Source organism: Bemisia tabaci, chromosome 6 (assembly GCF_918797505.1).
Source record: "Bemisia tabaci chromosome 6, PGI_BMITA_v3".
Lineage (NCBI taxonomy): Eukaryota > Metazoa > Arthropoda > Insecta > Hemiptera > Aleyrodidae > Bemisia > Bemisia tabaci.
The window spans coordinates 16,147,219-16,163,193 of NC_092798.1; the positions used below are offsets into that span (position 1 = coordinate 16,147,219).

The 15,975-nt window shown below is 34.9% G+C and overlaps 3 protein-coding genes across 5 annotated transcripts in view; 2 read left to right on the plus strand and 1 right to left on the minus strand.

Moving 5' to 3' along the window:
• The first annotated feature begins 3 nt into the window (after nt 1–3).
• Nucleotides 4–3,967, plus strand: RNASEK (Ribonuclease kappa). The gene is made up of 3 exons (XM_019051139.2): nt 4–196; nt 1,278–1,403; nt 2,441–3,967. Exons 1-3 carry the CDS (start codon nt 128–130, stop codon nt 2,537–2,539), a joined length of 294 nt encoding a protein of 97 aa, XP_018906684.1. The 5' UTR covers nt 4–127; the 3' UTR covers nt 2,540–3,967.
• A 971-nt stretch (nt 3,968–4,938) lies between these two features.
• The window catches only part of Aldh-III (Aldehyde dehydrogenase type III), a gene marked incomplete in the record, with an annotated part of 60,574 nt that continues 49,537 nt past the window's right edge, over nt 4,939–15,975 (minus strand). The window contains 5 exon segments of the mRNA XM_072301222.1: nt 4,939–5,211; nt 8,952–9,099; nt 9,780–9,915; nt 14,562–14,677; nt 15,017–15,214. Of these exon segments, the coding sequence (XP_072157323.1) occupies nt 5,179–5,211; nt 8,952–9,099; nt 9,780–9,915; nt 14,562–14,677; nt 15,017–15,214 (631 nt within the window).
• IFT54 (intraflagellar transport 54) lies at nt 9,922–14,555 on the plus strand. 3 transcript variants are annotated; one of them, XM_019051153.2, is made up of 3 exons: nt 9,922–10,618; nt 11,576–13,048; nt 13,544–14,555. In XM_019051153.2, exons 2-3 carry the CDS (start codon nt 11,581–11,583, stop codon nt 14,002–14,004), a joined length of 1,929 nt encoding a protein of 642 aa, XP_018906698.2. In that variant the 5' UTR covers nt 9,922–10,618; nt 11,576–11,580; the 3' UTR covers nt 14,005–14,555. The 3 variants fall into 3 exon arrangements, with proteins under 3 accessions (XP_018906698.2, XP_018906699.2, XP_018906697.2); XM_019051154.2 differs by having other exon boundaries at nt 9,922–10,339; XM_019051152.2 differs by having other exon boundaries at nt 9,922–13,048.

Consider the following 15,975-nt stretch of genomic DNA (forward strand, 5'->3'; position numbering starts at 1 on the left):
CGAGTTTCTATAATCTCTGCCCTGATCACATGACAGCTATCTTCATTTGATAAGGCTGGGCAGGTCCTGATTATAAATATTGAACTAGTTTTTTTCTTATTTTAATTCTCTCTTATAGTTTAGCAACATGAAGATTTGCGGCCCGAAATTAGCTCTGTGTGGGTTAGTCATTAGCATCTGGGGAATAATCCAATTGGTAAGTCAATTTTTCACTCTGAACCAGGATCATTATGGCCGTCCATGGCATTGGACTGTTTTCACTCCTAGATTTCGGTTCCCATTTAACTTGCAGGACTTATTTTCATTATATGTAGGCTCTTTAGGGCACCCTCTGCTTTAGCGTTGACAACAGATTTAATCTGAACAGTCTTTGTGAAAATCTAAAGGAGAAGAAATGGCAGTTGACCCGCAGCATCACAGGGGTGGTCACTGTGTTTACAGTCAGCATAGAATGAGGGTCGTAACATTAGCCAAGTATCCAAACAAATTTTAGGATTATATGAGCCACATTATACTATGAAACACAAATTTTATTCTCGTATGAAGTGATGAAGCACACAGAATTGTATAATTGATCTCAACTATGTCATTGTGTTTGCTCCAGATATTGTCAATATCTCCCGGTATTTTCTGCAGACTGTTTAGTGGATGACCTGTTGTCCAATCTACCCCAGATATAAAGTGGCACAGTCAGCAAATTAAACAGAAGTGATAAAAAGAAAATGTAGTAGCACTCCAAGACTACTCAATGTATTCTTTACTACCCTCTAAACACCCCAAGACACGATTACTCGGCATGACGAGCTGCTTGTCAGGCTGCCTGATGTGCAGCTTGACAGGTCGGTGGAGACCATTTGACAAGCCCTCCTTTGAAAAGTCTTCTATCCTCACCGTGAAGCACGTTTGCTGGAGGATTTGTCAAGCTGCATGTCAGGTGGCCCGACAAGCAGCTTGGCATGCCGTGTGAATGCGCCTCAATGCTTTGAGAGATCAAGCCGAAGACTGTAGCTAAGCAACCTCATGAGCTTGAAAAAAAATTCTCACCATCTTCTCTCACTATCACCCAGCTAGAGCTTTATAAAGTAATGACTCTAATGAGCAGACTGAACTCTAGTCTCGGTGAAACGATAATTCATCTCAACCAAGAATGTATCTGTGTCATTGCTTTCCTTTCAAAATGGATCTTCAGCACTTATGAGAATGGTTTGATAGTCATTAATCCATCAATAATTGCAGACTTGCAAAATATCTTCATGATCGTATGATTCTGATTTCAGGTGCTGATGGGTTTCTTTTACTATGTCAGAGCTGTTGCCCTAATGGAAGATTTACCAATGCCGGAAAATAAGCAGTATAACAGTGCGGGTGAATTCTATGCGGAAGTTGATAAAGGCTTCACTTTGGTGAGTTTTCCTTTTATTGCTTTCTTTTCAGGTTATTCAAGATTTGATGAGTTGCTTATCAGGTACGAGCTGTTTCACCTACCTCTCAATCTTTTAACAACAACTCTTACATGACTTTTAAAGGTCTCTGCAGCTTATCTGCCGTGATCAAAAAGTTCCCTAAATGTCCCCATCGTAGCTGTTCAAATAACCCTATGTTGATCTCAAGCGTTTTAGATAGCTGAAAACCTGTTACATCCAACAGCATATTTGTTTTTGCCCTTGCCGAGTTGATATTCATACATCACTCATTGGAAGTTGCACACGTTAACGATGCTCCACAATAAAATCCAAGGATGATTCAGGACACAAGTTCTCCTATTTTTTTTCACCCAAGAACTATTTGAGTAAAAAAACTGTAATCTCTCAGTTTTTCAATGGTAGATTAAAATTTTTGTTTTAATGAGCCAATGACTCTGAGACTGTATTTTTCTTGTGGCCATTTCAAAAAAAATTGTGCTTTCCGTCACAAAAAAATTAATTTGGTCTGCTCAATGGTAGTTGGCAAAATTTGTAATATACCTTTACTAAGTTTTCACTTTTAATTAGCTACCTAATAGTTTGGTTTTTCTTTCCTTTCAAAAATGCAAAATGCATCAGTAATATAATGTGTAGGATCCATTCATCTATTTCCTTAAAAATTAACAATTTTTTGGTTGAGAAACCTAAACTACTTGACGAAGAGTCGAAGATGCATGATTTTCACACCACTGAAATCGTATTGGTTCCCTTTTGCTAAGTGTGATCCAAACATAGAAATGAAAGATGGATCAAAATTTCACCTAAATTGACACTAGTGCACTTTTAAGTAACTGCATTCTGGTGCTTGATACACAAGGTATTTTTCAAATCTATCATGATTCAGAATTTCTCCGCACTTAGGTGCTGGAATTTCCTCTTTTACCGATTTACTAATGTGACTCCTAATTTTTTTCGCCTTTTCATACTTTAATTATAAAGCTTGATGTATTCATGTTTCCTCTTTGCTTTTTTTCCAGAATGCCCAAAACTGCTGGATAGCTGCCTGCTTATACCTTTTCACGCTAGCGTTCTCAGGGTATCAGTTTTATGTAAATAGTCGATCATCTGTCATGTAAGCGTGGAAACCATTCCAAAACTCTCTCATTCATCTCATCATCATGTAGCGGTACCAAAATGTCATGTTTTGGACACCACAAAAATGTTGGCATTCAAATTTTCAATAGGACCTTTATTTCATCCGGCAAACTCCCTAAAATTGTGATTTTCTCCAACCCCTTAATCTGATATTGGCTCTATATTAGAAGACTAATAATAACATGGAAATAGCAAAAAATATAAAAGTACACATGTCAAGTCCTGTAGAAATTTGAGTGTTCCATGGTTGCATTCAGCAAAACTGTGTACATATCCTCTTCTCACTAAAAGTTGCATCAGTGAGAGGTAGCAGCTTTAAATTTGTCTCCATTTTTTTGTCATTTTCTCGTCATCAATTTTTATCGAGTACCAAGGATTAGTTGGATTACAGTCTCTTTCTTTTGCATTTGTTACTTATTACTTACCAGTATATGATTTGAGTATTTTATTTATAGTGTTGGGTTTTGTCAATTTGTATTTTTCTCTGGCTGTAAAAATTGTACAATTTTGTACCCATTATTATGCCATGGTTGTCGGGTTTTTTTTTTTTTGTTTGTTTTTATTGCTAAATATCCCATTTAAAAATAACTTCCAACCGATTGTTATTAAACACATATGAGTCCAATCAATGTGCCTCGGATGAGAAAGAGGGTCTCCGATGCTGAAAACCCAAGAAGCAACCGCAGCAACCATTTCAAGAGATCCGATTTTAGTGTATTTTCCAAGGGAAAGGCACTATTCTTGGTTTTTTTCTGCATTCCTTGAATTTTTTGGTTTGAAGTTTTTGCCCTTGTACTTCCACGGCTCCATGCATGTGCTAAAATGGCAGTCATTCTAACTCTAGGAAGTTTTTGGACTTTGTTTATGGGTTGTTATTGAACAGGAGGACAACGTTATTACTTTCCATTTGAAGGCAATGGAAATTAATATTTAAGTTTATTTTCTTTTTTCATGATGAAGACACTTTTTTCCCATTTCATTGAACAAACCCAACAAAATTATTTTGTGATACTATGTTTTGGTTTTAAATGGTACTATTATCTAAGAGATTAAAAGTAAAATCATAAAATAGAATTTGAGTGAAGACTAAGTTCATCCTTCATCCCGTCATCTCATTTAAACAATTATGCTGTTAATAGGAGATTGCTTTTCTTGAAAAAATATAATTTAAGGAAGCATATTATAACTCAAGTTGTGCCCTATCTTTAATTTAAATTCAACTCTCAGTAACAATTATTTTTGTCTAGATCATATCGATAGCTAAGTACGGAAAATGTGTATCTCAATCCAATCGTTTCCTTGCAATTTTGTGTCATTCTTATAGAATGGGCAAAGGAAATTCACAGATAATTTCAATGAGAATTGTTGGCTGGCTTCCCATTAAAAAAAATAAGTGAAGACTGACAATGTCTCAATCTGATAAACGCATTTTTTGACATTTAGCCATCGATATACTTGGCTAATTTCATCACTAGTCCTCAGTCCTACATCCTCTGGATAACAATGTACTTGAAATTTAAACTTTCTTTGTAATTATTTTAGTATACACGATTCTCCTGGATTATTTCTTTAGTTTATAGTTTTCTTTAATGACAGCACATTAAGTGGTCATTTGTGGCAAATATAAAAATTATGTCGGAGGGATTTAGGTCATGACTACAATTATGTATACTGTGACTCGGTGTATTTAACTCAAATGTTAATCCCTTTTGCATGTAAAAAGTTGTTTGTTAATAATAAATTTTATCAAAAAATTGGACTTCGTATTTTTCTGGCCAGCCACTGCTGCCACGTCACCCATCATGCTGTAAAGTAGTGAAGGAAACTGAATATGTCAGGTTTATTCGAGCTGAATTACTAAAATTTTCATAAATAAAAGACGATCATTTGATCATTTATTTTTATACTCATGTACCCTCTTTTTACCAACAGGGATTTTTAAGGATAGTCTCAAAGAACAGAAAGACTACAGCCGGATTGTTGAAATTGAGAACTTGTCACTGGAAAAGACAAGACTAAGCAGAAAAGGAATCGCATAATTGGTCGACTTTGTTGATCGCTCTCTTTGTTATTTTCTATATCGGGTGGAATCAACAATAGCCTAAAAACACCTTTTATGTTGCTGATAGTTTGTTGTTGGTTCCACCCAAAATAGGTATGACTAAGAGGACAACTGACAAAGCAGAACAATCATATAACTCCATTCCTCCTTAGTCCTGTCGACAGTTACACAATTTCAACAATAAGGCTGCAGGTGCTCCAAATCTCCGCACATCCCAGTTATTTTATTCTATTTTCAGCAATGTTGACCCATATTATATCAATTGACTTTTAGTAATGCAATTTTGCATTTACAAGGTTACAAGGAATAAATAATTAATTTTGGAAAAAAAAGAACAATTTATTCAACTTAAAAATATTATCAACCAGTACAATAGAGAAGAAAATCATTTTATAAAAAACTTAGAAGTAACTTAAATTTAAGTTCGTAGTAAAACCACATCGCATAGACTAGTTTTGATTTTATAACACCGGGTTTAAACTCGGATAAAAATTCTTACAAATTAACACGTATAAAAAAGGACACCACCGTCTCAGTGCACATTGTCCTTCACTTAACTCAAATGGACGGAGAATCGTCTTGTGATGTCATCTGAAACAATTCATTTGATAAAATTATTAATATTATGCTTTAAGAAACCTCAGAAAAAGCACATTTACCACGAAGAGTGTGTACATTAGAGTTCTGCAACGGGAATATACCAAATATTACCATGGACCACGAGACAAGAGTTTGAAATCAAGCATCACAGGACATGTTTCCTTCTTAAAATTTTGAAATCAACTTCTGAACAAGATATTGACAAGAATTTTTGGCACAGACTAAATGGAAATTACATTAAACACATGATGCTATTTGTGTTTTTGCCATTAAACCAATGATGATTGTGAACTTTTATATTTCAGTCAAATTCCAGACTCGCCTTTGTGAGATTCGTTTCCTTTGTGGAATTCAAAATGGACGATGTGTTGCATGGCGCTTTAATTTATACCTCTTTAAGTGGCCCATTGGCCACTATACTAATTTCTATAAGTGTCTTTAAAGGTGGACTGATTTTTTTACTGTACTGAATTTTCCTTGACAAATCTGAAAATACACCATTGTACCAGAGGCAGAAATAGAAAGAAAATGTAATGTAAAGTTCGAATTCAGTAGTTTGCTGAACGTTAAGTTCGTCTTCATTGGCCAATTTGACCTACTTTGACTTTGGTTTTTTCACTGGTGGTAGGTTTGAATTCACTGATTTTTGATTGAGCATTAAATGTTGATCTCGTAAAGTCAGCTATCGCATGATTCAGAAATTTTCTTGCAGGTAGATGACTCTTGGGTAAATTTTGGTAAAAAATTGGTTTCTGCACTTGAAATAGCTCAAATCAGCTTCCTTGTCCTAGGAAAATTTTTCTAAAACATTCACTTCGACCAGATTTTGTATTCTGAGGACGGTCCTCCCTTTCCAATTGTAACCCGTAATTGAATAAACAAATGCTGACTAATAGATTTACAAAAGCAAGGCAGTGAGACGCAACAGTCAATTCACACAAGTTGGTTGAATATACAAACATGATCAGCCAAGCTGTTATCATTTTCTTCCCACTATAGAAGGAAAATCTCCCAAAGAGTATAATTTCCCTCATGGAGTTAAGCTGTTCGGTGCAACACCTGTTACATCCAATCAGAAACTCCATTAGGAAAATTATACTCTATAAGAGATTTTCCCTCTCTAGTGAGAATAAAACGACAAAAGCTTGACTGATCATGTTCATATAATCGACCAAGATATACTGCGGACATTCCTCACCTAACATCACAAAATGTGTTTGCATGATATTTTTATACTTGAAATAGTATGGACTACGGCGATTTTTTATTAAAGCCGTTTTCTCCGCTAAAGATTAAATTAGAAAGTAATGCGTTTGCATTTTTTGCGTAGTTTCCTTAAATGAATTTTGAAAACAGTGCAGCAGCCCTATTACAAGCATTTAGCTCTAAGCTGGGGATTTGCCCATCTTTCTTGGGCACTCTCATTTTATCAAACAATTCAAGAGCTACTAACCTGAGAAGCATTTCAGTCCCTTGTTGTAAGCTTGGCCCCATCAAACCTTTACGAGTTAACTTTCATGCTGTTAAACAATCACCAAATAATACATTTGAAACCGCATTTAAGACCGTCATTCAAAAGCAATAAAATCAGCCTGGAGACCTGTTTGTGGTGCACCTATAATGCCATGCTAAGGAAAAACGCTTAATGGGTCTTTAGGCGTAGCCAAATTTCTTAGGAAAAATCGAGTATTTCCGGGAATATTTGTAAACATTTTAATTCCGATTTTTCAGAGAATTTCGTTCGTAATTTGACCTAAATGGTCCGAAAATTTCGAGGAAAAATATTCATTATTTTCTTCAAAAATAAATTTTTTCCGAGAGAAAATCTTACGACATTTGAATGCTCGTACGGCGTTTTTCCTTAGCACAGCAAAATACCAGTGCTATTTTTTAAATGCAAGACCCACAACATGCTCTTTGAGGCACCTAGATATATTTTTCTGTTACTTGCCCTGTATCTACCATTTGAAAGAATCAAGGCGGTGTGAGAAAGAATTTGAGAGGACAACATTCCATTTTTTGCTATTATAAATAGTAAAAAATGTGAAATGAATATCCTCAGTTTTGCAACAAATACCCAATCCATAGTTTGCATAACAGTCAACTTTCAAACAGCTAACCCACACCAAAATTGATATTAAATGTTACAGACTAAAAGTCCTTGAAACCTATTATTTAAAATGTTAGATGTTAAATTTTAGATGATTAAATCAAACAATAGTTACTGTTAATTACAGTAATATTATTTAAATTTAATACATCTCATATGTAAAGCGCTGAGTGTAAGATCTGTAGTGTTAACCATTCAATTTTACGAAGGACAGTAATGTGAACGTCATTCCAACTGCAGCTGACGAAAATCACCCGATGAAACGAGTTTAAAAGATGAAAAAGGGGGTAAAAGTCCAAAATCAGGTGAATTTAAAAGAAAGCCCTTTAGTTCGTTTTCATAGCAGTTTAATGAAATTTTCTAAATTATTCCATTACAGCTCATCTCAGTCACGATTCTATTCTTGGCTCTGAGGCTTGGCGTCAGTTTTTTCTATGATAAAAAAAAACTTGTGTCACGGAGACAGCTTTTCATTTTTGTTTTAATTTCAAATCTCCAACAACAATATATATCTAATATTTTGTTAAATTTAAAATAGAAACCATTAGTTTGGATAAAACAAAAAAATATTTTATTTTTTAAAGGCAATTACTGTAACGTATATTGTAAAGGCCCAACATTTTTAAAAAAACAGGGCCAAGAATAAAATATGATTGCACCTATTACCTATTAACATTGGAGAATTTATCCAACAGCAAATTAAAAACTTGTCAAATGATTACTTCAAAAAATTCTGCCTCTTAGTCTGCAAAGAGAAGAGAAAAAACCAAAGTGAGAATTTCGGTTTCAGTAATTAGCTTAGTTGTGGATAGATTTTTATCGTGCCAACAGGCCTAACCTAAGTACAACAGGCACCGTGTCCTCTAAGTCATACATGCATGTTAGCGATCAAATACCAATTCATGACCAACAAAGCCTCATATATCCTACATCAGATGCACAATTTTCCTCTAGGGTTAGAAGTGACTTAAAATAAACAAAACCTATCAAGTTTCATGTAATCTACGGTCAAGAGGTTTTAAGTTTCAACTCAAACCCACATATATATAGTCTGGGGAAAACAGCATCGTTTGATAAATGATAGTACTCAGCAAGGAATCATACACTGAATCTTGCAATTTATAATACGGATAATTATGAGCAGAAAAAAGGTAGTTAAACCGCAATTTTAGTTAGTGGTGGCCTACATTGAGACATGCTTTAAGGTCAAACTTTAGTTTCTGACCCAAAAAAAAAATCAATAATTATGTTACCTCATTCGTATTCCATAAAAACCTCTACCACAAAATAAACAAGCATCTTTATTAAAGTATTTATAGCTAGAGAACGGTTTCCTGCAGGTCCTGTTAGCTGAAACCATTGTGTATCAAAGAGCTTGTAACCACTTTAATACCTTTAGAGAGCTTTTGATAATAGCTGCCACTGTCGACAGGATGATCAATTTTACATTGAAGTGACCTTGAGGTTAGAAGACTCCTTAAATTTTTCCAACATTTTTATTTTCCTTTGAACTTAGATAGCCCATTTTCTTGTTAGATCATAATACATCAGAGCTGCAAAAATATGCCAAAAGCTTCGTAGACACGTTATGTACTCCCAAATTAAAAAATCAATTAGTTACCTTGAGTAAGTAGTTAATTCCAATAGAGGCAGCAAAACCTAATCCAAACATTAGGGCATGGGGTAGATATGTCATTTTGATAGCGGGAAGTTTCATCATGAAGGAGATAAAACTCAGTTTTTTCTCAGAGTATGGTGGATATCGTGCACTGAAACAAATGAAAAGCACAGAAATTATAGAGGTTAAAAATAGAATTCTACCTAATGCAGTTTGAGATCTAAGGAAGAAATGCCTTTGACTGCAATTTCTGCACAAAATATGAAGAGATTGAAATCCCATTGCAAAGAGACAATTGATTTTATTGAATTCATGCACTTGTAATATTCCATTATTGTCGGTAACTTTCAAAAACTTTATAATTTATTAGATCTGACAAAGCAGATAATGATAATTGGTATTCAGGTGATACTATCTGCATACATAATCATTACAGAGCTTCCTCTGATAAATACTAATCATTACAGAGGTTCCTCTGATAAATACTAGAAACTGCGATTTACAAAATCAACAAAACTTATCTTTTTTTGTGACACAAACTGAAGCTGACGCTAAGACAGATATGCCTTCAGCAGCTCCAAATTTTAAAAACAGGATTAGTCGAAAACAGTGAAAACCTATCCTTCCTTTAAAGTATGATTATTAAGTATTTTATCACTGCAGTTGTAAGGGGGAGGAGATACTTATTAAATTAAGCAGCCGTTGTGCGGTCAGTTTATTAAAGTTAGTAATGGAGAAATGTCGAGACTTTTTTTCAAAATTCCTGGACAAAAGATTAATGCATTATTATACTTAAATGAAACTGATATATTAAGAGCTGAAGGTACTTACGATGCTAAAGATTCAGCCAACGGATTGAAGTCCTTGACAAGACAGCTTTTTCTATGAGTGAAGGTATCGAAACTGTATTTTCCATGATAGGCACCCATGCCACTCATTCCAACTCCTCCAAAGGGTAATGTCTCAACTATTTAAAACAAACAAAGGGCCGCAAGTTTAAAACAAATCCATCCATGAAATTGGAAAAAACTAAATTTGTTTGATTTAATTTGTTTGGATTTTGAAGCAAACATTACTTGAAACATGTAATTCCACATTTGGCGGAGCAGTCTTCGTTGGTACTTTGTATTCTCTTTCAAGTAAGAAAAAATGATAAATTGATATGAAAAAAGTAAAAATGAAAAACAATTTTGGGAAGAAACATTTAAAGGAAAACAATAACAGAAAGCGAGTATTTAGACTTATGAACTGCAGCGTTGCCTGCCCTGTTGTCATGGCAACATAAACCACAACACAACCTCCACCTGCCCCTTGCTCAACCAAGCGTAACACATCAACACCTTCTGAGAAGCACATTACTACAATGGATAATGGATTTAAAGCACATTAAGGTACCCATTCATTGTTGTTGTTCATTTACTTTTTAGTCTACACTTAAATTACCAGTTGGGTTAAGTAGTTGAGTGTTCACATTTTGTGAGTTTCAGAAATTGACAAGAGATGAGCGATGAAATTCAACTTATTAAAACATTTGATCAAATGTTTTCTAGACAAAAACACAATTTTATATGAATGGTAAATGAGTTTGATCATAAAAGGATTAGGTTAGGTGAAGGACAACTAAATTCCTGATTGAGGACTGGCTTACTACGTATGGGAAAAACAAAGCGGTAAGTTAATATGAAAGGGGACATTTTTTCAGGGTTATTTTAATCAAGAGGGATCAACATTTTGGATAGACCCTGTCATTGGTAAAAAATAAAGGAGTGCATGTCCTTCAAAATTTAATTCATGGCTTATTGTTATTGGTATACTTTATAATCTTGAATTTCGTGATGCCTCGGAGTTTTCATTTTTTAAAGTAAAATGGTACATAAAGGGGTGCATAGGTGTATGTTTTTAACAATTTTCATGGGAAAAGATACGTTTCCTTAAATTTGTGATTAGAAAGGTGTGCTTGATTTTATTTGATAATAGTGAACGAAAAAATGTTCATTGAATAACAACATAGACATTATAAACAGACGATTTCGCAATTTTCGAGGAAATAGCCCCTTACAGTGCCATCAATTATTATTCACAATTTGCGAACAAATAAAAGAGAATCACAAAACAATTATGAATAGAACTTTAAAAAACCAGAGAGTTTAGGGATGACGCAAGAGGGACAAGAGCGCCTGACTGCGTTATTATGCATGGCAAAGGTGAAAGGGGGTCATAGATGAATGTTATATGGCAATTCAAATTCAGACGACTGAATGACTTTTTTGAGAGGAAAAGATTCCTGGGCTACATTTTTATGCTTGCCTTGCTTTATAAAATTCATAAGAGGGGGGTCTAAGTTAGAATACTGAGTGCAGTTCATGAATGGGATGTTCAAAAATTAGAGGAACGTGATATCTAATAATTTGGTATGAGCACTTCCTCGAGTGTGAGAAGTTATCACTGAACATCACACTTTTTTCAACATTGATTTTTTACTTGTTGAGATTAAGGTACCTCTTTTAAAATTAGTAAACTTTATCAAGTGGGTACTTCTGTTTATTCACATAATTTCTTCACTAGCTGAACTATAGTTGTTTACTAAGGTGAGATGATCTAAAATTGAATGTTGATCTGTTTTCCAGTCAAAATGGCAGAGGATGTTGATCCTAACCTCATCATTCAAACCCAAAACTCTCTTTCAAAGCACATCAAAAAGCCACCATTGCTTGAAAAATTCTTGAAAAAGCCGCCATTCCGATTTCTGCAGGATATAGTGAAATCAGTTATAAAGGAAACTAAATTTCTGGACAGTAAATTTTCAGAGAAGGATTTTGAAAATGCAAAGGATCGTGACACAAAAATTAAGTTCCTTGATACATTAATTGCAGAAGTTGAGGTGATGACGGGAGAAAAAGTTAAAGCACGTCCTGCAAAGATAGTTGCAGGATTAGATGTGAACCGAACACTCGAGCTTCTAACTCTCCTCGGAAAAGCAATTGATAAAAATAGTGATACTAAGAATAAACAGCAAAATTCAGAAAAAACACAAAATGATAACCAAACAAAAGTTAGTGAAACAAATAAGAAAAACGAAAAAAAGGATGAGGAGAAAAAACCCCGGAAGAAAATCACCTCAGAGACTGAAAGCAGGGATGCACATCGCAAAACAGCTGACAGGACACAAGCCACAAAAGATAGTAAAGCGGTGCCTAAAAGTGGTCATCGAGTAGAGAACAAGGACCCAAAACAGTCAGCAGTAAATCGGAGGACTCAAAACAAACCAAAAGAAGATGATAGAAAACATTCGCCTACAAAAACAAGACCAGCTGAGAAGCCAGAATCTCGTACGAAGGATTCATCACCTCAAGTCGAGCCGATCAGAACAGATAACAGACAGAATGCAGAGCAAACTGAGGAGACGAAAGTAAAAAATGAAAATGTAAATGGACAGAATGAAGAGCAGAATGTGTCAGATACACACGGAAGTAAAGAAAAAGACAACCGAAAGGACAAAATGAATAGCAAAGGTGAGAAAGTTGATGCAAATGGTGTTATTCAAGAGAAGCCTCAGGAGGCTCCAACAAAAAAACCCGAGACAGAGACAAAAAAAGCGATAGATCTTGTCAAAGAGCCAAAACCATTGGCAACGAACATAAGAGAGCCAAAGAAAATGACAGAGAACTCCAGAGTCATGAACACAGAGCCAAAACCATTGGCAGCGAGCACAAGAGAGCCAAAAAAACTGGCGGAGAACTCCAGAGTCATGAACACACTGCAGAAAACCGGTGAGTCAGTATCAAAGGAGGCTCCTGACAAAGTATCTGAGAAGAGACATTCACTAGAAAGAACCGACTCTGGAAGGGTCACTTCTTCGATCGGACAGAGACAAGAGCTGAATCAGCGGAGTGAGTCCCATATTGGGGCACGTCCTGTAAAATTAGATGCCAATAAACGTGTCTTTACACCAGATAAAGGTGCTAGGCAACGAAGCGAGACAGAGAGACCTACTAATATCTTCACGGAGAGTCAGGATGATAAAGATGATGCTGATGATATGTTTATTCTTGAGACACATTACATAGCACCGACAGCCAATCAAGGCGCAGAGAGTAAAGGTGAGTTCAAACATCTTTCAAAAAGTATCCGATCGACTCTTCTTAAAGACATTTAAAAATGATTCATCTTGATGGCTTACAGTTACTAATTACTGTCAAGAGAGGTAAATTTCTGTGATGGAGGTAGGGAGGAAATGATAATTGGAAATATTCGATGATAAATTGCTTAAGAAAGTCAGTAAACGTTTTAAAACCCCTGTTACTTGTAACTTTTGTATAATTCATAGTGGAAAAAATTACCACTAATGGAGTTAAGTGGTTTGAGATAAGGATAATAGAATGGCTCGATTTAGACCTTTTTAGACTTAATATTATCAATTTCAATTCTTAATCTAGATTTTCATGACTTGCCAAAACTGCACAAATTAAAATACGAATTAAAATCAATAACATTAAGGCTTGGTTGCTTAGCTTATACATTGATGCATAATAATAACTTTAATATATTTTGATCATTTGTGACAACAATTTTCAATTTAAGTTTTTTCTTTCCAGAGGAGATTCAAGAACAAGGCCAACTTGTTTCGCAGATTATTGACACAAAGAAACAGCTTGAAAGCAAGGAGGGAGACGCCAAAACAAAAATCCAGTGGGAGGAAAGTGCTAACTGGCGGAGAAACACTGGCGAAAAGGAGGTTGGAGGGGTTAAAACACTAATACAGGAACTAACAAAGAACGCAGGTCCTCTGGGGCAGCTCCTGGCAGGGTTACAAGAGGATGTGGATGAAATGATGCAGGAGTTAGCACACTGGCGGGAGGTTAATGCTCAATTAGCGGTGGATATGAAAAAAGAGAAGGAGCAAACGAATGACCTGATCAAACCTCTCCTCAAACAGCTGGAGGAGCTAGAGCAGGTTGAGCTTCCACAGGAAGAGGAAAGAGTTAGAGCTGCAAAAATGACTGTCTACATGAATGACAAAAAAATTGAGGAGTTGCTCCGATCGAGAACAAAATAGCATTATCAAGAGATGACAATGAATGCATTGCTTTGAGACTTAAGCTCGACATGTTCACAAAAACTTCATCTCTACATGGAGTTGAGAGTTGCCTACGAAAGGAATCATTTTTTGCTCTTCCGAAATTTTAGAATGCGACAAATTGCTTATAAAAGCATTTACCAAAGTCAAATCTCGCTTTTGTTTCATCGGCTTCACAACTTGAACTGAAAAATTTGTCATTACCAAAGCTGAACCTGACTTAAATGTGTCTGCAAGTACTAGAAGTCTTCAAAGATTGTACAATCCTCTGATGGTTAAAGGAAAAATACTTACAGATAAGCTTACCTTCCATTCTTAAAATAACAAAACATGCTTTCTGGATACCCTAATTCAGGGTGACTTAAAAACTATGACTGAACCGTAAGCTTGCTCAAGTCATTGGTGAATCAATTTTTTTTTTTATCCATAAGTCTCAAATCCTGTTGTTTTTTTCTTAGAATCATTATTATTTTCATTAAAATTTGTTTCATAAAGATTTATTTACACAACAAAAAATAATTTTTTTACTATCTCACCTGCATAGTGCATGACTGTGTCGTTAATACATATCGACCCAGAGTAAGTTTGCGATATAAATAAGTCTTGTATTTGCTTGCTTGCAGAGAAAACATACATTGTTAAGGGTTTCGGCCTAAAAAAGAAAGGAGAAAATTCAATTATCGGAAATAATCTTTAAATTCAAAACATTTAGAGTATTTCACACCTTTGTATCATTCCTATCAGCGAAGGTATTTGGACTGATTTTTCATGGCTCTTACATAGCTTGGGAAAATTTTGAAAAGTGCTATTTTCGTGGGTAGCATTTTTCCTGCAGGAAAGACAACTAAAGACACAGAGGCTGGCTATAATAACACTGAAGAGAGAAAAACAAATGGAAACATTTAAATGACTTTTTTGAGTATCTGAGCCTAATAAAATATGAAGTCATACAGGAACAACAATTATAGAAAGGTTTTGACATAGAACATACCTGTTGTTGATAAACTGAATTGCTTGTGCTGCATTTTCAACGTTGATAATGGGAATAATGGGTCCAAAGATTTCTTCTTGCATTATAGGATCCGTAGGTTGAACATCAACTAGAATTGTTGGAGCTATGAATTTTTCCACAGGGTCTGTTTGCCCACCAACTGCAACTTTCCCATTTTTCAAGAGATTCGACAATCGTCTGAAAGCGTGTAAAAAGTAAGTTACAGAACCTATCAGAAATTTACTCTGTTCCGCGAAATGTAAGGATTTTTGTGTAGATAAGTGTGGTTAGAAAAATAATTGTGATATGAAAATTGAATGTAAATGAAAAAAAAAAATCGAAGCTGAATAATGCTTCAGAACTGTACACAGTAATAAAGAACTAACATTGTATGGGTATATTACATTGAATAAGTTTATGAAAATCTTGTGAGAGAGAACTTTTCAATGCACAATGATTTGTTCTGTCGGGTCGCATTTTACTCAAATAACTGTTAATTCAATGAAGAGAGACTTTAAACATATGCCCAAATTTTTCCAGAAAGAGATTTTTATCAAGTGGTGTCAAAAATTGGCAATCGCTTTTTCGACGAAAAATACGCTCTCATATGACAAAGATTGAGTTTGAGAAGATTAAGTAGAATTTTGTTCCAAAAAAAGTACTGCATTGCATTATAATCCAAAAATTTTCATTGAAGAAGATGGTAGATAAAAAATTTGAATAGCTTTTAATCATCATTAGTACATGTTTTGAGCTACAAACCTTAGCCCATTTTAAATTCTGTTCCATAAGGAATGTTCAAACATTTTAAGCATTGAAATGTTCATACAACAGTCCTCACAGTAGAGATGCTAACATCCCAATTTTAAGTTATTCTATATGAAAGTGACCAATCTTATGGACCGTCACATATGCGCTGTTACACTGTTACATATATGTGATGGTAACTGATCCTTAGA

Excerpts from the sequence above, each read along its gene's own strand:
- RNASEK (XM_019051139.2), top strand. The coding sequence starts at position 128 with ATGAAGATTTGCGGCCCGAAATTAGCTCTGTGTGGGTTAGTCATTAGC. Across the intron at positions 197-1,277 it reads TCTGGGGAATAATCCAATTG|GTGCTGATGGGTTTCTTTTA; the intron begins GTAAGTCAATTT and ends TTCTGATTTCAG. Across the intron at positions 1,404-2,440 it reads TTGATAAAGGCTTCACTTTG|AATGCCCAAAACTGCTGGAT; the intron begins GTGAGTTTTCCT and ends CTTTTTTTCCAG.
- IFT54 (XM_019051152.2), top strand. The coding sequence starts at position 11,557 with ATGTTGATCTGTTTTCCAGTCAAAATGGCAGAGGATGTTGATCCTAAC. Across the intron at positions 13,049-13,543 it reads TCAAGGCGCAGAGAGTAAAG|AGGAGATTCAAGAACAAGGC; the intron begins GTGAGTTCAAAC and ends TTTTCTTTCCAG.